General features: G+C 34.1%; 4 protein-coding genes across 8 annotated transcripts; 2 read left to right on the top strand and 2 right to left on the bottom strand.

The window, feature by feature from the left end:
- Window positions 1-3,111: 3,111 nt before the first annotated feature.
- Window positions 3,112-4,490, bottom strand: LOC103493936 (peroxidase 41-like). The gene has a single exon (XM_008454909.3). The coding sequence runs from the start codon at window positions 4,197-4,199 to the stop codon at window positions 3,216-3,218; it is 984 nt and encodes a 327-aa protein (XP_008453131.2). The 5' UTR covers window positions 4,200-4,490; the 3' UTR covers window positions 3,112-3,215.
- A 558-nt stretch (window positions 4,491-5,048) lies between these two features.
- LOC103493935 (alpha-mannosidase I MNS5) lies at window positions 5,049-11,400 on the top strand. The gene is made up of 15 exons (XM_008454907.3): window positions 5,049-5,370; window positions 6,431-6,473; window positions 6,554-6,619; window positions 6,701-6,762; window positions 6,840-6,939; window positions 7,107-7,289; window positions 7,881-7,929; window positions 8,013-8,192; window positions 8,458-8,578; window positions 8,818-8,899; window positions 8,977-9,062; window positions 9,235-9,335; window positions 9,736-9,877; window positions 9,972-10,122; window positions 10,750-11,400. Exons 1-15 carry the CDS (start codon window positions 5,240-5,242, stop codon window positions 10,978-10,980), a joined length of 1,728 nt encoding a protein of 575 aa, XP_008453129.2. The 5' UTR covers window positions 5,049-5,239; the 3' UTR covers window positions 10,981-11,400.
- Window positions 11,401-13,568: 2,168 nt separating this feature from the next.
- Window positions 13,569-19,671, top strand: LOC103493934 (calmodulin-binding protein 60 A). 4 transcript variants are annotated; one of them, XM_008454903.3, is made up of 7 exons: window positions 13,569-14,189; window positions 15,321-15,387; window positions 16,772-16,824; window positions 16,985-17,481; window positions 18,142-18,302; window positions 18,391-18,597; window positions 18,692-19,671. In XM_008454903.3, exons 1-7 carry the CDS (start codon window positions 14,020-14,022, stop codon window positions 19,322-19,324), a joined length of 1,788 nt encoding a protein of 595 aa, XP_008453125.2. In that variant the 5' UTR covers window positions 13,569-14,019; the 3' UTR covers window positions 19,325-19,671. The 4 variants fall into 4 exon arrangements, with proteins under 4 accessions (XP_008453125.2, XP_008453127.2, XP_008453126.2 ...); XM_008454905.3 differs by having other exon boundaries at window positions 18,391-18,560; XM_008454904.3 differs by having other exon boundaries at window positions 18,142-18,278.
- A 522-nt stretch (window positions 19,672-20,193) lies between these two features.
- On the bottom strand, window positions 20,194-23,218 carry LOC103493933 (uncharacterized protein At5g50100, chloroplastic). Of its 2 annotated transcripts, XM_008454902.3 has the most exons (8): window positions 22,980-23,218; window positions 22,503-22,642; window positions 22,254-22,361; window positions 21,784-21,840; window positions 21,395-21,460; window positions 21,218-21,278; window positions 20,830-20,876; window positions 20,194-20,563 (listed from the first exon to the last, which is right to left on the bottom strand). In XM_008454902.3, exons 1-8 carry the CDS (start codon window positions 23,131-23,133, stop codon window positions 20,525-20,527), a joined length of 672 nt encoding a protein of 223 aa, XP_008453124.2. In that variant the 5' UTR covers window positions 23,134-23,218; the 3' UTR covers window positions 20,194-20,524. The 2 variants fall into 2 exon arrangements, with proteins under 2 accessions (XP_008453124.2, XP_050937062.1); XM_051081105.1 differs by lacking the exon at window positions 21,784-21,840 and having other exon boundaries at window positions 22,980-23,195.
- Window positions 23,219-23,770: the final 552 nt, after the last annotated feature.

Consider the following 23,770-nt stretch of genomic DNA (forward strand, 5'->3'; position numbering starts at 1 on the left):
ACTTTTTATACCTTTTCTGTTTTTGACAAATTTATCCTAAAGATAATAAAATTGAATTAGATTAATATTTTGTGCTTTGTTCGGTCTTAGGTTTCTATCGGAAGTCCTAAATCTCCGACTCATGTCATTTCTCTCCAAAAGAATTAGACGATTATATATTTCGATGAATATGATTTGGGACGGAGAGAAATGATAAATAAATAGGGACCCACCAAAATATAGATTGTAGTGAGCAATTTATTCTTGTCCTCTAGAAATGGCACAAGCAATTCTATACTTTTTGGATTGGAAATTATAATGTTCCTCCATATACACAATTCCATAAGTCTTTCTCCCACATTTTATTTATATTTTATTTTTATTCATGATTATCTAGACTAATTTATACACATTTCAACTAATTTTAAGTGATAATCTATGTTTTTTTTTTACTTTTCTAAATTTATTTTCCACTTTCTTTTTGTTATTTTAAATTTGTAAGTGTTTAATTTTTTTCATCTTTAAAATATATTTTTAACACTTAAAAAGTCAATCTAAACTGATTATATTTTTAATCGGTCTTCTTTGACGTTCATTATCTGTGTTATATTCAACAATTGAATTAATGAATTTATAAAATTTTCACTATTATTACATTCTGTTCCGTAACATATTGAATATGTTCTTATATTTTGATTTTCTTTTAAAATCTTTTTTATCTTTAAACTTTTAAATTTGTTTAGAAATATATCTTAAAGCTTATAAATCAATCTTAAACATTAAATATAAATATAAATATAAAGATATATATATATATATATACACACACGTGTGTTATTATAAAATATAGAAATTGACGTGACAGCCGATGTGTAAAAATTAGAAGATGCTTCCTATATAAACACAAAAAATTAGATAGTTAATTTTAAGGTTTCGACAATGATTATCATTATTTCTCGATTTCTTCCACATAATCAATTTATACACGTTACGTAGGACATCGATCTATACAAATGAGGTCACACTTCCTTTCTTTTTTCTTATTTTAAACTAAAATCATTGAAGATTTTTTTAAAAAAAAGCTAGGTGAAAATTATTATTTTTTCAATGTTTACTAAATTGAAATGTATGTCACATGGGTTGTCATATATGTATTTTTTGCATTATATATATACACACACACATGTAAAGGCAAAAATGAGACAACTCACAAAGTGGCTGCAATCATTTTTACCACACAAGGATGAATGATTTATTGACTGGGCATACACACAAATAAATTCCTTCTTTTCTTTTTTTTTTTTTTTTTTGAGATAATATTTAATTTCAATTACATCTAATTATGATAGAAAATAGATTTTTTTTTTCTTAAAGTTATTTGTTATTAAAAGAAATGACAGAAATGGAATTTGATGGAGTTGGGAATTCATATTTCTCTTGTTTTTCATGTTGATGATTCTTTTTTACATCACATTTTCTATTCTATTAGAATTTGAATAGAGTATAGTTTATTGAATAATATAGTAATTATCATCCTACATTTAATTTTGATCTCAATCATTATTAATTTTACAAAAATAACGAAGGCATCGACAAATTAGCATATTTCAAATTTTGAACCATCATGTATATATATACACACATAAAAAGTAACAACAATAATATGTTTATTTCGATTATTTTCAAAACAAGTCAAGTTAAACCCTAACGAAATGTTTTGGATATGGAATGAGTTATTATAGTCATAGATTATTATATAGTTTAGTTATAATAGTTTGTGTTTGGTGTGTATATTATTTTAATTTGAGTTATAATAGTATGTGTAAATAGTAAACAACGTAGAAAATAGTAAAAACGGTAAATTAGGGGTTTTGAAATAGTATTAAATGTAGTTAGAGGTGATTATTATAATCTTACATATCTCTCATCCCGAACGGGTTTTATTTGATAACTATTTCTTTTTTTTTTTGGAAGAGAAATTGATTTATTATTTTGGTTAAATGCTTTATCTAAATGATTTTCCAAATTTGTTTTGATTTATATAATGGGATTTAGAAGAAATTGGGTGCTTTTGAGTGGTTGACCTAAAAGAGTTCCTAAACTTTATTCCATGGGGCTCACAACTTTACAACAATTCAATAACCACCTTTGTATCTCTTTTATTCATTATTAGTAGACACTTAGATCTACTATTCTTACCATTATTTATGTGTTTTAAATTTGAAGGCAGTTGAGTAAATAAAAGATATATATATATATATATATATATATATATATATATATATATATATATATACACAAATTTATGGTTAAATAGATCTTCGTTTTGTACTTAAAATAGTATGATATTATCTATTTTGATTATAAATTTTGACAATTTTTCTTTTGAAATTATAAAAAACGAATAAGGATCCGTTTGATAATGTATTGTTTTTTGTTTTTTTATTTATTGTTTCATGTTTTTTATTTTTTTAAGGATTAGAAACAAAACTTTGTTTGCTAACTATTTATGTTAAGCAACAACTTACTTGATAACTATTTTTAGTTTTTTTTGTTAGCTACCATATTTGACCATCGCTCCCACCCAACTCCCGTCGCCTCTATCTAAAACCACCAGTGCCCAAAGGAAAAACGCAGAAGAGATATAGCAAAATTAATATATAAATGAATGAAATAATAAGAACAAAATATGAAACAGTTATCAAACATATTGATTTATTAAAAAATAAAAACAATAAAAAAAAAATGTTATCAAGTTAGTTTAAATCAAAACTATCCATTTTTAAAGTTGTTTGGGACGGAGATTTCATTCTCTTATAATTATCAATTTCTCGTTTTTCTTATTAAAAAAGTTAAAAAAAAATAGAAAATAGAAATTTTGACAAAATATTTTCACTTCCTAACAATATCTATTTATTTAATTTTTAAAAGAAAAACGATCGTTATTAAATTGAAATATAAATAGGTGAGCTCATATTATAATTTTATACTCAAAAAATAAAAAAAGAAATCACCAAAATAATTATTCATGGAGAATAAAATTTCATTCCATCAATAAAATCTAACTCACATTTTTCCAATTCAATTTTACAAAAAAAAAAAAAGAGAGAATAGAAAAATCCTCCCGAAGTGTAATAAATTTTTGTTCTTTAAAATCACGGGGATAAAATAATTGTTTTATGATGTACCAAAACGACGCCGTTACAAATTGGAAAATTGTTTATTTTCTTTCTACTTCAAGTTTGAATTGAATTGAACACATCGCATTTCCTCCTCACTTCTCCTTTCCCACCGATTTTCACTTCACGAACACTCAACTTCTCCATGGCGCCACTAAAATCCTTGAAGAACAACGCTTGATTTCCGGCGTACTTCTCCACAAATTTCCTCGTCCTCGGATCCTTCACCAACGCATGTTCCGACGCCGATAATCCCATTCCTCTCAACAGATTCTTGAAGTACACATTGTCGAATTTCCCCGGCGTTACGGCGTCGCTGTATGCCGACATTCCTGGATTCTTCTCATATCCTTCACAACTCTTCTTCAAAGCCTCTGCGAACTTCGGATGAATCTCTGGATCTGTTGGTGTTGTTTTACTGAACTTGAAGATCCGGTCGCCGAACTCCTTGCAATTTGAGAAGCCGATTGTTCTTCCGCCGAATAACGCTACCATTTCTTGAATCGTGAATCCTTTCGCTGTGAATAGTTTGATCATCTCGTCAATTGTTTGATTCATCTTCGGAATGTTTCCTTCCACTTCGGAAGATTTCGATACCAAGCTATCTTTTCGCCCTAATTGAACATTGTACGACGGTCCGCCTGTAATCGCGATGAGATCGCGAGTCGCTTGTGCTAATACGTCGGAGCAAGAGACGACCCCCGGGCAGGAAAGCTCTAAAGCGACCTTCGATCGAGCGACGACATCGAATGCGTCTCCTGGAAGAGAGAGGTTGATTTCGGCATCGCGTTCGGCGTGGTTGAAGGCGTTTGAGGCAACGAGAATAGAGCCATCACAGCCTCCAACAAAACAATCATTGATGAAGAGACGCATGGTGGCGGCGGGGGTGGTTGGGCTAGTAACAAGCTTCTTAGAGACGGTTTCATGAACGATTTTAGCAAAATCGGGGCAAGTTTTCCGGTAATAATCAAGAGAAAGCTTGGATTCAACTAAGCAGGGGACGGCGAAGAGGAGAATTACGAGAAGGGAAGCGGAAGCCATTGCGGAAGAGGAAGGAGGTGGTGGAAAACCTGCTTCCTCTAAGGTTTGTGGGCTGTTTGATTAGAAGGAAGACAATGGCGGATTGGGGATGATGGAAATGGGAGCATGAAAAAGGGGGGGAAATGGAGGTGGAGTTGTGGATGGGAGAAGTTGTAGGAGATTGGTGGTAATGGCGGAAAATGGTGGTGGCCTCGAACTTCCATTGATGAATGAATCAAAGCAATTACTATGGATTATTTTGTGTAAAACGTGACAAGTGGTTGGACGGGAAAGCTTTATAGAATAGAAGTTCGACTATGTGTATATACCTTAATTAATTTAACTATGTTTGAAAAAGTGACAATGACTAGGAGATTATAGGTTTACATTATATTCAAAGTTAAAAACACTTGTAAACATATTTGATACATCAAACTTTTTTAAAAGGTTAGGAAGTTTAGTTTGACATAGTATAAATATACTAAAAAGAATATAAAGTTTGTGATCAATATTTATTGAAATATAATAATCTTTATTATACTTTATATTCTAATGGGATAAAACCACAATTGTATTATCTCTATATATATACATGAAATATAAAATACAAATTAAAGAAGCATATTCCTATAAATTAGAGAGTCAAATGAAAATGTACGAAAATTCAAACATTAGTTCTTCAGATAAATACATTAGATTATCTCAGTTTGAAAACGATCACTTTGTTTTAGTACAATTTATTGAGTTTATTTCAATATTGTTAATAGACTCACATTTATAAATAAATAAATAAAACAATACAATATATAATTATAAATTTTCTTATATATATATATATATATATATATGTTTAATTGGAAGATTTGTTTTTTCGCACTCCGTCTCTTTAAGGAAACTAATAACCAAATGATTCAATGATTCAATCCACAACAACAAAGTTTCTATGGGCGTCTTGATTTGAGCCAAGATTCGGTTCAGATCCCCAAGCGCCATTGATTCCATTCGATTCCATTCCTTTCTTCTTCCCGGAATTCTTATCCCCTCCATACACTACTTCATACATGTTGTCTCGCAGGTCTTTCCCATGGATTCTCCTACTCTTTATCATCTTATTCACTCTCTTCAATCCTTCCAGCTCCAGCAGCTACTGGACTTCCAAGAGAATGCGTATGAGGGAGAAAGCCCGCCGGATGTAAGACTCTTATCTACATAATCCTCATTGTCGCTTTTAGTTTAATTCCGGTAGTGTTGTTTTTCCTTTCGGTCAATTGGATTCGGTTCTGACTTCGGTATCATCGTTATGCGGATCGGTAGTGTCGAGCAACTCTAGTGTTTGGTGGGACATAGGAGATAATTTGTTCAATTCTTTGAAGATTATAACTATGAAGTGTGATTTTGTGCTTTCTGGAGAATTTTCGCTATGTGGATTCTCTGAGGCTGATCATTGTTATCTGTGTTTAGTCGTTTTTTTTTTCTGGAACATGGAGGCTGTAGAGTGATGATGCTGTGGGGAGGGGTAAAGGAAGCGAAATGAGCTTTTATGTCTTGTTTGAATTGTTGCTTGGATCAAGTGTTGGCTCTTCGAAATATCTAACGCAATAACATATGGAAGGTCTAATTGACGTTAAAGTATTTTCGATTACAATTTTGTATACCTTAGGATTTACTTATCTTAGTTCTCGAACAAATTGTTATATTGCAAGTTCTTTTTCTAGGAATTTTTTTTCCTTATGAATTACGACCATAATTTGTTTTGTGAATTCAAGCATAGATATACAAAATATGTCGATATGATTTTTTAATTTTTTTTTTTTTATTGAGGATACTTTAAGTTTAAATTATTTGTGATGCATTTATCGTTTAATTACCTGAAATATTTATTGACCCTCCCATTATCTATATTCTAGTCTGAAAATTCTTAGATTCAGTTTTGTTTTCAAAAGAGGATGTTACATAAGCCCGAGTTTTATCTACTTCTTATGTGGGAAAATAAGTCACAGTAATATGGGATCAAATAACTACGACATTGATCTTATTCAGCCTAGGTCTTCAGGGGAACTTCTTTTGAGTGACGTTAAGTGTATTATTTTGACTCTAGTTACTGTGTCGTAATCCTTATTATCGGTGAGTTGCATAATCTTATTTTAGTATGCAACATTGTTCTTGCATAGTTTTGTCATATTAACTTAGATGATCCACATTTACTAGCTCCCAAAGTGTCTAACAGTTGGCTTATTTTTGTATGCTTTTAGGTTCTACCATGCGTATGACAACTATATGACATATGCATTTCCAGTAAGTGCTCTTAGTTGCAGATTAGTGTGCTCTGAGTCTCTGATAATGTAGAAATCTATTGACTAGCCTATTTCTTTTAGAATGATGAGCTAAAACCTCTTACGAAGACCTTCACTAACTCCCTCAGTGAGCTGGGTAATCTTAAGGTAATAATTATGATGCTAATATAGCCGTAGAGTGGTTGATTGGTTGAGAATGCATTAACTGTATTATTCTTCCAATTTCAGCTGGAACACCTGCCGCAAAATTATACTGGATCTGCTCTTACACTAATCGAATCATTGTCTAGGTATGAATTGATATACTGCCTGAATTTATGGTCGTTTAGTTATTGGTTTCATAATGTGTGACCTTCTTCTTTTTCAGTCTTGTAATTTTAGGTAACAACACCGAATTTCAAAAGGCGGTGCTTTGGCTTTCTGAAAATTTGCATTTTGATGTTGATGCACGGATAAATCTATTTGAGGTATTCAAGTCCTTATATATCCCTAATTGCTAAAAAGATGAATTTGGTTGGTTGGTTGGCTGGCAAGTTGCATCTCTAGAGTTCCAATGCGTGTTGTCCTAAAAAAGAACTAAGCTGTTGTGTATGAAGTAGCAATACCTGCCTAACTCTTGACCACAATTTTGTAGTGCAACATAAGAGTTCTTGGAGGACTTATATCTGCCCACGTCCTTGCAACTGATTCCACAAATCGTTTGGCTAAACAAAGTTATAAAAATCAACTATTAGTTTTGGCTGAAGACTTAGGGAACCGCTTCCTACCTGCATTTAATACCCCCACTGGCTTGCCATATGCTTGGATTAACCTCAAGGTATTACCTATCATTTGCTTATGTCAAAGTTTTATAGATTAAAAATATTATGATATATCATACTCTTGCTATATGATCTTTATGAGGATTTTGCATTCACTGGCCTGTTTTCTTTTATCAAGCTAATCTTGTGGTTGTTGAGAAATTGAGATGTCTCTGATGCTTAATTATTAAGTTGTCTATGCTGTTTGCATATTGAACAATATTCTTGGTATGAGTTCCTAAATGATTACAAAAAGAATAAGCGAATCTTCGTAGGTGTTCTGAACACATTTTGCATTCAACAAGCCAGATCTTACTTTGCTTTATTCCTCATCATCTTCTTCTCTGAGGGTTTTTTTTTTCTTGGATAAGGGTGGGGTGGGGGTGTAAAATATTCTAGAATTGAGCTCAAACCTGGGCTATGTGAATGATATTCTTGATGCAGTTTATGCTCACTGTATGCATGGTACATAGGAGTTGCTTAGATAATTTCAGAAGTTTTCTTTTCAGTTTTAGAATATATGAATATGGTTTTTTGGGTCATGTTTCCCTTTCCTTCCTCTAAAGAGGAGTATATGACTCCGCGTCAATCCAAAATTCTGTGGGCAGCATGGAGTAATGGAGGATGAGACTACTGAAACAAGTACTTCGGGGTGTGGTGAGGTCTTATCTTTTATGGTTAAGATAAGTATACGTTGAAGATTTATGGTCTGAATTGAATCAACTTTTATCTGGATATAGGTTCTTTAATTCTTGAAATGGGAGCATTATCACGATTGACTGGTGACCCCAGGTTTGAATATGCTGCTTTGCGTGCTCTTCGTAAGTTGTGGAGCATGCGCAGTTCATTGAATTTACTTGGAACTACATTGGATGTGGAAACAGGTGAATGGATAGAGTTCTCTTCTGGAATTGGAGCTGGTATGTCACCTCTGTTGCTGAAATACAGATTCTTACACGTTTCGGTAGATATTAGATATCTTCATTATTACCTTTTTTTCTTCTTTAATAATTGCCACCCATTTCTTATAGGGTGCTTTGTACTCTTGTAATATTAACTCAACGCCCATCGGGAAGAAAACCTGTTTTATGGAATTGAGCTTGCTGGGTTAGAATTATACTTAATTATATATTGGAAGACAAAAAAACCGCAATTCTGATGTTAGATTCTTGTGGTTTCTTCTAGGGGTTGATTCATTCTATGAGTATCTATTGAAGGCTCATGTTCTTTTTGGAAAAGAAGAATTCTGGAGAATGTTTCACACTGCTTACCTTGCTGTGCAGAAATATTTCAGACATGGTCCATGGTAGTGCATTTTTAACTGTTTTTATATTCCAAAAAGAATTTAAACGCCAACTTTTTTTCTCCAAATAGATTTTTCAACAATGACAACTAAAACATTTGTTTAAAATGTTCTTTAAGAACAAAAATTTTATAAAGCATCCATACAGTCCCTATCCTCCGCTTAGTCCCTTTTGAAAGGGTAGTATACAAAAATATATTATTTTAAGTTGGGGGGCTATTTGAAATTATTTGGTAATGTAGGTATCATGAGGCCGATATGAGGACAGGGAGAGCAACCTATTGGCAGCTTACAAGCCTTCAAGCATTTTGGCCTGGCCTACAGGCTAGTTGCTATAACCCTATAAGTTTAGGAAATGTTAATTTACTCAAGTATAACTGTTTTTGACTCACTGTAAGTAGGTTCTTGTTGGGGATATTCCGGCAGCTAATTCATCACATCGTGAGTTCTTTTATGTATGGGAGAAGTATGGAGTGCTACCGGAAAGGTATACTGCTCCGAGATCTGTCTATTTAAACTATCCCATGATTTGACCAGAAGGCAGAATTTTTGTTATTCTATCTTATTTTCTTTTGTTTATTATCTTGTTTCTCTATTGGAGTTTGTGTATTTTCCATGAAAATGATTAATTCTGAACCGTGGGATTTAAAATTGTCCAGGTATTTACTTGACCGTCAAATGCTGCATCCTACAGAAAAGTATTATCCTCTCCGTCCAGAATTGGCAGAGTCAACTTTTTACTTATATCAAGCAACCAAAGGTTTTTTTTAAAAACTTCCTTGTTCTATATATATTGATTATTTCATTTCATGTTGACAAAAAGTTCGAAGCTCGGCTGTATTGTAGTATTTGTGGAATGCTATTTCCCTTATCTTTTCCAACAACTAGTTATAATTTATAAAGCGCAACTAAACCTAACACTTTAGGACATAAGATATTTCTTCGATTTATGGTGGCCAAACTACTTGTATTCTTTTTACATAGAGTTTCTCAGGGATCCACATTGCTTCTTGGAAAATTGATAGTTTGATTATTAAACATGAATTTTGTATTCATTCCGTATGGCTGTCTAATATGATCCTATAATGGTTTATCTCATTGTCTGCTTCTGGCAATCGTTCATCCTATTCGTCAATAAACTATTACATTTGGTCTTGTAGATCCCTGGTACTTTGAAGTGGGTGAATCAATCATGAAGTCTCTTATTTCACACACTAAAGTTGAAGGAGGATTTGCAAGTGTTAGAGATGTTACAACTATGCAGTTGGAAGATCATCAACATAGTTTTTTCCTCTCTGAAACGTATGATCTCTCTCTCTCTCTCTCTTTCCGATTCTGTTCTTTAGAAAACCAGCTTGTTCATCACACCAAAAATAACGTCTCCCTCTTTATATAGGTGCAAATATTTATATCTTTTATTTGACGACTCATTTTTGGTTGATCAAAATTACATTTTCACTACCGAGGGTCACCCTCTGCCAGTTTTAAGTTCTTGGCATGAACGACTTCCGGAGGTGTATGGCCTGACTAACGGGACATCTATCAAGGTACGTATTTCTCCCACTGCCTAGTCTTTACATTTACTTACCCTTCCATGACAGCTAGCCACTGTTTAAAATATGTCCAATTGAGTGGAAATATTTAATGAAGAACAGATTTGAAAGGAATATTTAAAATTTTTAGGCTCCGTTTGATAACTATTTGATTTTTGAAAACTGTAGCTTCTTGGGTACGATTTAATTTTCAAGGTTTTCATATTTCCAAGTTAGCTTTTGTATTCATACCTAACTTTTAAAAACAAAAATAAGTTTCTAACTACTTTTCTTAGTTTCTATTGGATTTTGAAAACGAACAAAACAAAAACAAAATTGGTAGAAGTATCGTTTATAAGCTTAGTTTTCAAAAACCAAAAACAAGTTTATCACACGAACTTACGTTTTATATATATGTGTGAATTTACTGCAAATTATTGAGGACAATATTGCCTCCTCCTTTGTTCTTGGCTATATTCTCGAGTTCACCGATCTTGAATTTACTAAAGCGTTTTGGCTTTATTTGCTTCTTGAGCTCACTTGTTCTTTTACACAAGTAGTACGATGCAATCTCCTATATCTTCATAGGCTGAAAAAATGTGAAATGAATTAGTGGGGATGAAGTGCATTTTATTTCTATAGGGTGAAAATTCATCAAGAAGGTTGAGTGCAATGTCTCTACAAGTCTGCCCAGCCACCTCACTGAACACAGCAGGAGATGGTGGCCAACAAATAGAGAGTGCTTGCCACATCCTTGATGCTCGAGCAGATCACAAGTGTTTCAGTGACGAAGAATGCGGAGTCGATTCAACTACTTGTAGAAGGCGATCGTGTAGCTCATCTGGCTATTGTGGTCAGTGGTTACACTTATAACTTAGATGGTAACGATCTTCAATAAAGTTCCACACTTGGTTTCTTTTCCACCAACCGACGAGGTCAAGCCTAAATGAACTTTGTAAGAAATTGCTTAGTCCATACGAGAATTCTTTTTCACCCACAAAAACGTAAAAACCATTCAATGTAGGTACTACAATGTAGATGTTATTCTCATAGTCGTTAGATACAGGATAGTCTAATATTATTCTTTTTCATTTCTTCTCTTAAAAGGTCCAATCTCAATTTTTTGAGCTGAAAAATTCGATTCTTGGAGGGAGTAGATGGACCATTGACTTGTATGGAAGGGACTTTTAGGTATCGTTTAGCTCTAATGTATAGTAAGGTAAAATGGACCATTATAACTCACCCACTATTTAGGCTTTTAACTCTTTATACTATTTCCTACTCTTCTTCTTCCGAGAGGCTAAAGTTTAGAAAAGTCTTTGGCTCCTTCTAACAGTTCGACATTATTTTCGGTCCCTTGGTGTCATGTCGTTCTTTCTTTTATTCTCTCTTTATTATTATTGTTGTTGTAATTATTACTTAAATTGTAGCCCTTGCTTGCATGATTGAAGTGGAACACATGGTTTTGTGAAGTGTGTTTTTGGGGCATGGCATGGCGCCATCCAATTTGGCCTTTTGAAGGCGGGGGGTAATTGCGTCATTCCAAATCCAAAACCGTGATGGTGATGTCTAATTGAAAGTACAAAGGAAGATTCGTGGAAATGAGTCTATCTATCAACTTGAGTTCATATTCACGCTTAGTTGATTATTATTATTATTATTTATTATGTTGCTCTCACCATTTTGACTAATGTTATTAGTAATATCTATTCAAATGCACAAAACTTAATATAATAATACATAAGATACATACCTTTCTTATTATATATAAAAGATAAAGAATAGATTACAAAAACCATTCCAACCCAAGAGTATGATAGTTGTAATTATCCTTTCAAACTTTAAATCGTAAAAATTAAGCTTTTCAATTTATACAATTATTTAAATTAGTCCATCGATTCCTCATCGAGGGTACTATTGAATGGTAAAGAATGAAGTGTGAGATTGAGCAATTCAACCTCTGAAGATGAAAAGCGATTCTTAGATAAGATTCTATGAACAAGTAAGTAAGAAGAACAAGGGATGAAATAGAAATAGATCGACCCCAGGAATTGTGCCCCCCGCCATCAGAAGGCACTCTTTCGGCCGATCTTTCTTCAGTTGCATTTATGGCTGCAGTTGGGGCTGTGGAAGTAGCTTAGTTTCGCCTGTGCTTTCTTTCCCTATCTCTCTATGGCCTCGGGCTGATTTATAGATTGACTGGGTTGAAGAACTTAGCGCATGAGCAATTCCATTTCAACCACTTCCACTGCCAAGAAAAAGAGAAGATTGCCACTGGGGCATCAACCCTTAGTACGCTTTCTTAGGAGTCCAGGATGATTCATAGCTCTGCTCTTCCTCTAGCTGAGACTTTAGTTATGCGGATATTTGACAATACAGGTTGTGGTTTTTATTGATTAGAAAAAATTTCAAAAGATAAAATAAAAATAAAGAAGTGGTGTTTGATTTTTTTAGCAAATATCAGTTTTTTTTTTTTTGCTTCCTAAAAAGTTATTAGTTTTTAAGAAGTTGAAGTGTTTCGTTATATATATTGAACAAAAAAAACTATATATATTAAACATAATTTTAAAAGTCTACTTTTGAAAGGTGTATAATTTATATACACGTACAGCACTCTTTAAAGTCTACTTCTGATAGGCTTAGTATGGAGTTGAATTCAAAGAAGTGGTACAATTTATTATTATTATTATTTTGAATATATACAGCAGAGGAATCAAACCCCTGTCTTCAAATTTGAAATTTATGTTAGTTGAAACATGTCACTAATTTTGAGATGTTAGCTGATTCAATTAGAACGGATATCAAATATGTAATATATGTGGCTAAATATAATTCAAACATATCCATATGCTGCTATAAAATACCACACATTCTAAATTTCGAACGATTTTAGTTTCTTTAGAAAAAACCAAAACCAAAACTTATCATTAAATCTCTAACTCTATACTACATTGTGTGCCACAAATATTAGAATAGGATAAAATAATATTGATTGATAGATAAAGCACCATAGGTGTTGAACAATGTGATAATTTTGTTCGTTTGCATGATTAAACACATGTGTTAAACATGTGTAGATGTTATAATTCAAAAATAAAATAAAATACAAACATTTAAAAAAGACCTAATTCTTAAAAAATATTTTTAAGTATAACAAATTATCATAATTTGAATCTACCGCGGTACATATATTAATCTAATATCGCAATCAAGTAAAATTTTGATATGATCGTAAATATTTTGGTTGATTTTGTTATATTAACACAAATTTTATGTAAGTTAGGACAAATTTGTAATTTAACCTAAAAGAAATTTGGTGGAGAATGACCCCACGAGAGGACATAACGGCAATATGGTAAATGTAAATTTGGTAAAGGAAAGCGATGGGGGGAGAAGGCGGAGGGCATGAAGACGTGTGAAGGTTATTCAAAAGTAGGGCCCATTTTGGCTGACGTCAGCCTTTATTTATTTTCCTCGACGCGGTTTGAAGGGCCATTTCGCCACCCACACGCTCTCGCTTTCTCTGACTGACACACCAATCTACTCTCCTTTCCCTCTTTGCTTTTCGCCTCAACGGAAATTTCTCCAACGATTCTCTTCTTCTTCACTTCTGGCTTACACTCTTCTTCTTCTTCTTCATCACGGCTGGACTCGGCCACAGCTTCAGCTTCTTCTTTTTCAGACCGACCCAGAGAGCTTTGAGGCAAAAAATGACGACTATGATTGAGTTTCAGGGCAAGGAGAGCTCCAATTTGGATGAAGGGTAGAAGGGAGCAGATGGGTTTCTTTTTTTTAGCTTCTTTTTCTTTTTGGGTCGATCGAAATTGATTTGTGGGATTGTGTGTATATAAATATATTTATATATTTCATTATCTGTGTATATCTTTTATTCCTTTCTTGCGGTTGCGCCGCATGTGGGTCTTTTTAGTTCATTGCAATCTTCGCCAATTCCATCGCATCTTCTTGTGTCTGTATGTCTTGTGGCCTCCTATGTTGTCGCAGAAAAGAAACCCAGATGATGGAGATGGTTCGGCGGATGGTGATAATCCCGATGATAAGCGTAGAAAGTTTTGTTTTATGAGGTACTACTACCACATGGTGCTTTTTTCTCTCTTTTACTTCTTTTTATGGGTTTTTGTTTCATTGATTTTTTGTGGGATTTTCTTGTATTAGTGGATATGGGAGGTTTCTACTTTATTATGTTTAATTTTTTCTTCCAATATGGATTTTTAGCTAGTTCTGTTAGCAATGGTAATTTATGTTTTGGATATGATTTCCATTTGCTGGAAGGTTAGAATTCGAAGTGGGAATGTGGGGCTTCGTCGGTTTAATTGAAGGTTAGGAGAATTGTTTGTATGTGTGCTGCTACATGAGTTGGTGAAAGAGCTAGATGACTCTTGTTTAAGTATTTTTTGGGTGGATTCTAGGGACTATGCTGAGGAGTGAAAAATGATGCATTTTATGGAGCATCATAATGAGTGTGAGTCTGAAGGGATAAGTATGTGCAATTGAGTTGGTTTGATATTTACCTGAAGAACAAAGTTGGCTTGAAGAAGCTATTAGGCACGATGTTGTGTGCTATATATATAGGAAATAAGGAGTAGGTTGGACTTCGCTGAGCTGAAGGCTCAGGTCTGGTGCCTCACCTTGAAAAGGTGAGACTCACAAAACAAAGCACATGCCTCTTGTGAAGTCCTCGCTCTGGGGTTTTTTCATTATTTTTAAGAAATGGTAATAATTAAGGTTTTTCCTTCTTTATTAACTAAAAAAAAATCAAATTTAGTAAAAGTCAAATTTAGAAAGTCTAAATGCAAAATTTCTTGTGTTTAGAGGTCCTTTCCATATTTTCTCATCATGCTTTCTCTCCTTAATGTAGTGACTTTTATATATAGTGTGCTTCACAAATAATGGCTTACACTTTTTTTGCACCTTGCACTTAAGCCCTAGAAGGCTATTATTGTATTGTGCTTTATTGCACCTTGAGCTTTAAAAAACACTAGTTACTAGATATGATGGATGAGGCGGCTAGGACTCTTCCAGTGTTGTTAATAATAAGTATGTCCCCAATAGATTTTGGAATCTCGAGACCTTGCAGCAACCAGTATATTCTTGTTGTGGTTCTTTGACTGCTATGTTGTTTTCTCTTCCTTTTTCCTTTTTCAATTTTTTTATTTAAAATTTCTATTGATGTTTTATTTTTCAATGATGTACAGTGTGGTTCGTGATGCCATATCATTGCAATCAATGCAACAGCTATTGGAGCCAGTCATTCGTAAAGTGGTAAGCATGAGCCCTCCAGGAAATATGTTAATAGCATTGTTTGTCAATGAAAATTGTTCCAAGCCTTTACCAAATTATTGAGGACCTTTTCCTATTTTTCTGGATATAAAGAAAGGATCGAATATAAGGTCCAGGAATCTTCTAATGAAGCGTCAAAGCCTTAAGCATAACATAAAAAGCTTGATTACTCTGGGAATGGATATCATAGGGATATGAAGACCATCTCTCTTTCTAGTTCTCATTGCTGGCCTATCCGGTCACTTTTTTCTCCAAGCAAAAATAACTTAATCCAAATAGACTTTTCAAATGCCACCAATTGATGTTTTCCAGCAGAGGAGTAGGTTTGTTTCTAGTACCATTGAGGTCGAATCCACCTATAAGGTTTACTGTGAAAATCTGGCCACCTTTTTGTCTATGTTTCTGTCTGTTCATACCATCTCTTATATGCAATAGTGGCAGTACGGGACGTGCATACGGAATTATTCTAGTTTACCCTTGTTGGAATATGAAAGTATTTGAAAGAATAAAGAATAGGACATCCTAAAAAAAAAAAAAAAAAGAAAATGGTCTACCAAACAAGTTTAGAAAGGAAGGTTACTTTCATAGTCTGAATACTTTTTTTTTGTGCAACAAACGTAAATAGTTTGGCTATTTTGGCTTTACTTATGATTGGTAGGGTTCTTATATCTTTTAACCATTAAAATTTAAAACCCTATGGAAGTTGAAATGAGGCAATGCTGAGGAAGCCTCGTAGTCAATTAATAATGAAAATTTAAGTAACAAAAAAAAGGGCTTCATATTTGCACACGATAAGTTACAACAGTGGCGATTTAAGACAGTCTTTTCATTTGCTTAAGAGATCACCACTATTCCTATGTTTCAAGCTGAAAGACCAAATAACTACATGAACTTGATGTAAGGGTTTCATCTTACTAAGAATCGAAGAAGATAAGCTTTATCATTGAGTGCTCTATTCTCTCATTTTTCTTGTCCTCTGAATGTCTATTGATTCTGTAACTTTTGTTAATATGATCAAAGAGAAAGAAGTTTCTACTTGCTTATTTCTTTCTTCAGGCCTAGGTTGTGGTTAGTTCTCCTACAGTTCTTGAACATTGAATACTTTTGTTATAAGGGTGGGGAAAAACTATTTGGATTGGCATGGTATAAATGGCTACTTCATGGGAAACTTGAAATGAAGACAAACATTTTATAGTTAATTAATGGGATAGGCAAATTGCATTTGCATCAACTCAACAGTTCTGATTTCTTACAGTATTTATTCGTTTTGATTCTATAAAAAAAAATAAAGAAAATTGATCAAAAAGTATATTTATGGTTTAATAGATGAATCAACGGTAAGCTTTGCTAATTGTGTGCTGGACAGGTGAGGGAGGAGGTTGAATTGGCACTAGGAAAGTACATTACCAATGTGCAAAGGTAATACTTTTTATGCTTTCATGTATATTTGCTGTCCCCACTTCTACAATTAGAAGTAGAGAAGAAGTGAAATTCGGTCATAAATTGTTAAAAACCTAAAAGATCTATGTATGGATGAGATATATTAGAGTGTTGATGAAATACATGCATTTATGTTAAGGAATGATGAGAATGACGCAAAAGAAATCTATTCTTCTGGGCCAAGATGCTTTCAATTGAAGTTCGTAACTGATATTTCTCTCCCGGTATTTACTGGATCACGCATTGAAGGAAGAGATAGTTCCAATTTGATGGTGGCTTTGGTTGACACCTTAACTGGGGAAGTTGTTGGCGCTGGGCCTCAATCCTCTGCCAAGGTGGAAATTGTAGTGCTTGAGGGTGATTTTGAGGGTGGAGGTGATAATTACACCGTAGAGGAGTTTAGGAATAACATTGTAAGAGAGAGGGAAGGAAAGAAACCACTTCTAACAGGAGAGACACTTGTGAGTCTGAAAGATGGGATTGGTTTGGTAGGTGAGATTTCTTTCACCGACAATTCAAGCTGGACTAGAAGCCGTCGGTTCAGGCTCGGTGCAAGAATTACAGACGACAATGATGGAACGAGAATACTTGAAGCAAAGACTGCATCATTTGTTGTCAGAGATCACCGTGGAGAATGTGAGTAATTAGGTTTATTATTTGAATTTACACATTGTTAAAGTGAAAGTAGTATGTCATTGCAAAATATTAAATTTGGTAGTGATTGCATCAAATTATTCTGGGTATAGTTCCTTTCTTATGAGGAGAATGGGAACACTGCTGTCAAACTTCAATACAGTTTTCTTTACTCCGTCATTTGTTCTCTAGATGTTCATCATGAAGTCTGCATAAAATCAAATTATGCATTATGACTTTTTCTTGGCCCAACGGCTTCAAAAGTTCTGTTTGGCTGTTATTTATCTTTTGTTGCTTATTGTATTGAATTAGGTTGTCAACTGAACTTATAAATTGCAAACTGGAGCTTGATATATGATATTGGCTATTTGGAAGCTTCTATCATGTGAAACTTGTGATACAATTAACCTATATATGTGTAATATCTCGTGGATGAGTGTTTTTGAAGAATTTAAAACAGTTTTAAATCTTGATAGAACACTTAACACTGTGACTTTGACCCCACTAAGGGATATGCTTCATTTAAATACAAAACACCGGAGTTCACTCTCAATGTATTATCTCCCATCCTTTGGTTTGTGAAGGCATGCATGCATACATACATATTGTATTTTTCTGGTCTGACATATTAGAAAAAGAATTGACATCTGCCATTTGGTTCAGTGTACAAGAAGCACCACCCTCCAACTCTGCAGGATGAAGTATGGAGATTGCAGAAAATTAGCAAGGATGGAGCCTATCATAAGCGCCTGAGCCAAGCAAAAATTGAGACGGTGCAAGATTTCCTAACTCATCTTTATGTACAACCTTCAAGGCTTCGCAATGTATATACCTTTTTCTTGTTTATATCTAAATATTGTGCAAATCATGACTTCTTATAGACTTTTTTATTTTTTTTGGTTTTATAACCAGATTCTTGGCCCTGGTATGTCTACCAAAATGTGGGAAGCTACAATTGAGCATGCACAGACATGTGTGCTCGATAAGAAGATTTATGTGTACAAACCTCATGATTTGGAACAGAAAAGCGGAGTGGTCTTTAATGTTGTAGGACGAGTGATGGGGCTACTTTCAGATTACCAGTACGTTCCCATAGATAAGCTATCTGAAAGTGAAAAGGCACTCATCTCCTGTCACCTCTAAGTATATATATTATTTTTCTAAGTTCCTTTACGTTTTTTCAGCTGATTTAGTACATTCATTCTGTACTCAGGCTGATGCTCACAACTTGGTTATCTCTGCATACAAACACTGGGAAGAAGTGGACTCCATTGATGATGAAACTACTCTTGTAGGTGGCTCTTCTCACCCACTTAGTTTTGTTTACACCCCGAGCTCACCCATGGAGGACCATTCTTATGGTAGCAAGTACTTGTCTTCTCCAAAATTTAGTGGCTTTGATTTCCCACCATCAAATGCCTATTCTTCAGACATAATTTCATCGATGGGTTCTACTGGGAATCCTTGCGGCTTGGACGATCATGCTTTGCAGGGTTTCGGTTCTATGGTTGTAAGATATGATCCGATGCCAAGTTCCCCAAATTTTGCCAACTCTTCTCTGATCTGCGATTCCGAGCCACTACACTCATCTTTCTTTGACGTGGATCATACGCAAGTTCTAGAGTCCGATGTGCAATGTAGCTCGATTTTAGAATCACGAGTGACAACAACTACTCTTCAAGGTGGCTCCTCATCGTGTGTTGCTCAAATGAGATGGGCTAAGGTATATGGTGCGCTAAAATGGTTCTTTTTGTTGAGATTGGTAATCAGGAGGAGAAACAAACATGGGTTCAAGAGATACAAAGGTGTACAGGGTCGTGGAAAGGAAAAATTGGACTATGGTTGAAACGTAAAAATAGCGTCAGGCTTAAAGTGTGTGCGTTTATAAAGAGATGCGAGAGAGGGGTGTTCTTGTGTGATATGGAAGGTCCTGTGGTTATGCTATGTCTCTGAGCCAGAAGATTTTTCTCTCTGATTCAAGTGTTTGTACATTGGTGTAGCAATTTTCGACACTATCAGAAAGTAGCTGGTCTCAGTTGATGTTTGATCAGAATGCCCATAATACTTATGTTTTGGTTCTTTACACGCCACTGTTTATACATTTCTGTACAAAACAAGCTCTCTTTCTGCCTCTTTTTAACATTGGGAATGGGAGGTTTTTATTAATAGTGCATATAATTTTCTTCTTAAGAAGTTGGCGTCTTGAGAACATTTTCTTTTCCTCCTGTGCAGTGCCCTATGGATTATTTATTTTATGTTTGGACACGAGGTTATGTTATGTGCTCAGTTATTCTTCCTTAAGTCTCCATTTAAAAATGGTTCATGAATTTCCTCGGCAGCTTCTGGTTTGGTGGCATATACAAGCTCTTTAAAATGTGCTTAGTTAGCAGCTGTTACCAAAGAAATGGAAAATGAAGCTTATGCATTCAAGAACACTAAGATTAACCCCTAACATAACTGAAACATAACTTTGATTACGATCTTTTATAGAAACAGCGTCCTTGAAGGCCTCTGCCACGACTACAAAAGTACATATTCATCATCTGTAAGTTTCTGTGTAACTTAGAAAATGCACTTCTGGAGGGACCACAGAATAGTAGAAGTTAAAAAGTATCAGAACCCCTCATAAATTCGGCAAAGATGTATTATATTTCGACAAAAAACATTTCATAACACAATGGAACCAACAAGATGGAATTGTAGATTTCATTAGCATTCTGTTAGAATAAGCACAGACAAATATATTTCATTAGGAGAAGTAACAGATTATTGAGTACAAGGAGCTGGGAAGAAGTGCCTCTGAATCTTACCAAAGTACATTATATTACAAATATTGTATTATCGATCCGAAGTCAAAGATTTATCTCCTACCCCAAGAAAGAAGAAAAAAAGGTATTGCTATAAGCCTAGTAGACATCCATTAATACAAGAATGCAAGAGAAGCTACTGGCCTTTAAATTAATGACGTTTCATAGCTCAAGTCGTTTTCCAACCCCTTTCTGATATTCAACTAGCCAAGCGAGAATCATCATCCCGTGTAGAAGGATTACCTCTTGCATGCATTGCTGTCATTACATATTTCATCCTGTCGAGAAAACAGAAAGTCCAACACGTATGTGTATATTCATAGATAGGCTTCTATATTTTGTAAAACACAAACTGAAAAGTCAGAAAAATGTGTCGAAATTACTATTGTACTTCTTTGTCAACTTAGAAGCCATGAGATAGCCCAAAAAAGAATTTTTAAATTCTTTCTTGTGGGAAACTCATTCTTGTAAGTTAAAGCTGGTGGATATATCTCGTGGTCGGGGAAAGGCAAAAAGATAGTTCATACCAAGCACATAAATTTACCTGGTTTTTCTTTCGTGCTGCCAGAATGTCTTCTAGAGGTGGCCTGCCTGATAATTGCAATGGAAAATATTTAGAGATCACAATCATCAAGAACCTTAAGACGTGAGTTTTGTTAATGGTAGGTACAAATTGATTTTTGAAGGCTGTAGACAGCATTTTGAATCAATCAATAAATGAATATTCATGGGGATACTTTCATTGCCGAGAATCCATTAACCATGCAGAACATTCTAAACACAAGAACGCAGGTTTGGATGTGTGAGACATGAAGCTATATGTAACACAAGACATACACATGGAGTTGCTTTTTACTTCTGTACATGGTCATCGAGGATCCCGTATAGACATAGTAACTATATGATCTAAAAATCACTTGCTCGTATTTCACCTGTCAACTGAAGACGATACCTCGCCCAGAGACCATATGCGGCATCAGCTAATCTTCCAACCTGTGGACAATAAGCTGCTCATTAGCATCGATGTGGAACTATTAAGAGAATAGTCTGTGGGATCACTTCTGACAAAACAAATGGATGAAAGATCAAATAAGCTTGAGAAGACTTACTGGTTCGTATTTTGTAATAGCATATACCCATCCAAGACCAACTTGTTCATAAAGTCTTCTAAAGGCCTGCAACAGAGGTAGGGTGAAAATAGACAAAGTATCTATTGAGATTATTGAGTAAACATGTTTCCTAAAGGTTGTTGGACATCTAATATTTGAGCAAGATCTGTAATAAATGATCAATAGCTGATAAATAATGAGTCTAAGGTTGACATAAGAAACAATACAGAAAAAAAGGACCCCAAAACAGAGAAAAAGCGTAATATTTGGAATAAACACCTTGAAAGTTTGAAACGATGTATGACCCAACAGCAAACCACATGATATAATCATAATTTTATAGCTGGACCTAAATTAGAACAACAAAAGGAACACAATAGGGCACATACTTCAACATCTCTGACCACAGTACCATCTGCAAGGATCGCATGAATTCTTCCCATAACCTATATGAAAATAGGAAGTGCATAACTTCAAAACTGTTGCTTGCAGGACAAGAATATAAAATCTCATATAATATGCATTTTACGTGAACTAGTAGTTTTCAACTTCTCAATAATAGTTGTTTGCTTTGGCTTTTAGTTCAATAGCGAGAACTAATTGTCATAGAGGGTTCCGTACAGACACTCTTATGCACTAGGGAGGTCTTTGAATTTCACAAATGCAGAGTGAAGAAGAGAAGAGTATAATGATGGGTCTACAATTCATGGGGTTAATACCATTCAAAATCCAGTAACGTTAGTATCAAGCATGATTCATCATCTTGTTAATTGTTGTCTCTCTACACCTCTTTCACAATTCGGATAATTAAGTACCTAATATTCAATCATACGGAAAAGAGAAATAATCAAAATCTTACGGTTTTGTAGTCAAGACCCTGATTTTCTTCTGGCGTGTAATCATCTGAACTAATGTCAACAAACGTGATTGTACCATACTGCTTATTCCTCTCTCTTAGCATATTAACCTATCAGTACCATGAATTCACATATAATTAGACAAAAATGGGACATCAAAGAACAATTTAAACACCCAAAATCGACTGAACCATCAAAGAGCCATTGTCAAAGGCTAAAATTTAAAAGTGAATGAGATATCTCAGTGCAACCTCACGCATACAGAGTGGGCAATCTCCATCATAGAGCATTTTGATCTTCCAACTTTGAGACGATCCTTCTCCATTCTCTTTATTTGAAGAAACAGGATCTACTATAGCTTCACTTATAGCACGAACTTGGTATTTCAATCCTGCATTGCATTGTTCATCAATCATCAAGGAAAACTAACAGCTTGTAGCGTGTCATTTTCCTAAAGTAGCTAATTTCATTCGATCAGACAAATCTTTTGCAAATACCCCTCTTAAACCCATTAACCATGATTCTCCATTAGGTTTAAGACGATGGGTTAATCCGCAAAATGCGCACACATGAACGTGGAATTAATCAAACCATTTCCCACTTTTCTAGCTCCAGCAACTCAAAAAAAAAAAAAAAAAAATCCATCTCAAAGATTACTTCAAGAACAAGAACATCATTCAAATGGAAAGAAAAAGTAAACGAGGACGAGAATGAAGAATGAATGTTACCGAGTTGATTGGTGGTTCGAAACGGGGAGAAGGGTCGAGTGCTATGGAGGCCGAGCTTGGGAAGGTGAGAAGATGAGATCAGTCGAATTGGACTGGTGATTGTTGTTGTAAATTTGGAGGCCATGGCAGTGGCAGCTGCTCCTCCAAACGCCATGTTCTAGCTTGTTGTTCCTCGTTTGTGGTTTGCATTTGAAGGCTTGACCAAAATGAAGGAATGATTCGTAAACTGCTTGCTTGCTTGCATGCTTAAACGCGTGGCTACCCATAATCCACTTCTCCTATTCTCTTCCACAAGATTAACCAAAATTCGCTCAACACTAATTTGCATCACCTTATAGGAAAAATACAAAAATTAATCCAAAGTTTTTTTTTTTTTTTTTTTTTTTTTTTTTTTTTTTTTATCTTTTGTTAAAACACAATTTTAGTCTTCAAATTTGTTCAATTTTAATTTTAAATAATCTTAATAGTTTTTAAGCAGAAAAAACAAAACATGTAATTATATTTTAAAAATTTATCTTGAAAATGCTAATAAAAAGCAAAAAATAATAATAATAAAACTATAATAAACTAACAATAAAGGATTAATTTTCAAATTTATTATAAATATAAAAACTAAAATTTTTAAATTTATAGTACAAAGATCAAAATAATATTTTCTAAAAGAAATTAAAATTATGTACAAATAAGAAAAAAATCGATGAATTCTCAATACGTAAATTCTTTGCTATATTTTGTAAATAGTTTCAAATTTTTATTATTTATTATAATTCACTTTATTATTATTATTTTTA

Source organism: Cucumis melo, chromosome 2 (genome assembly GCF_025177605.1).
Source record: "Cucumis melo cultivar AY chromosome 2, USDA_Cmelo_AY_1.0, whole genome shotgun sequence".
NCBI lineage: Eukaryota > Viridiplantae > Streptophyta > Magnoliopsida > Cucurbitales > Cucurbitaceae > Cucumis > Cucumis melo.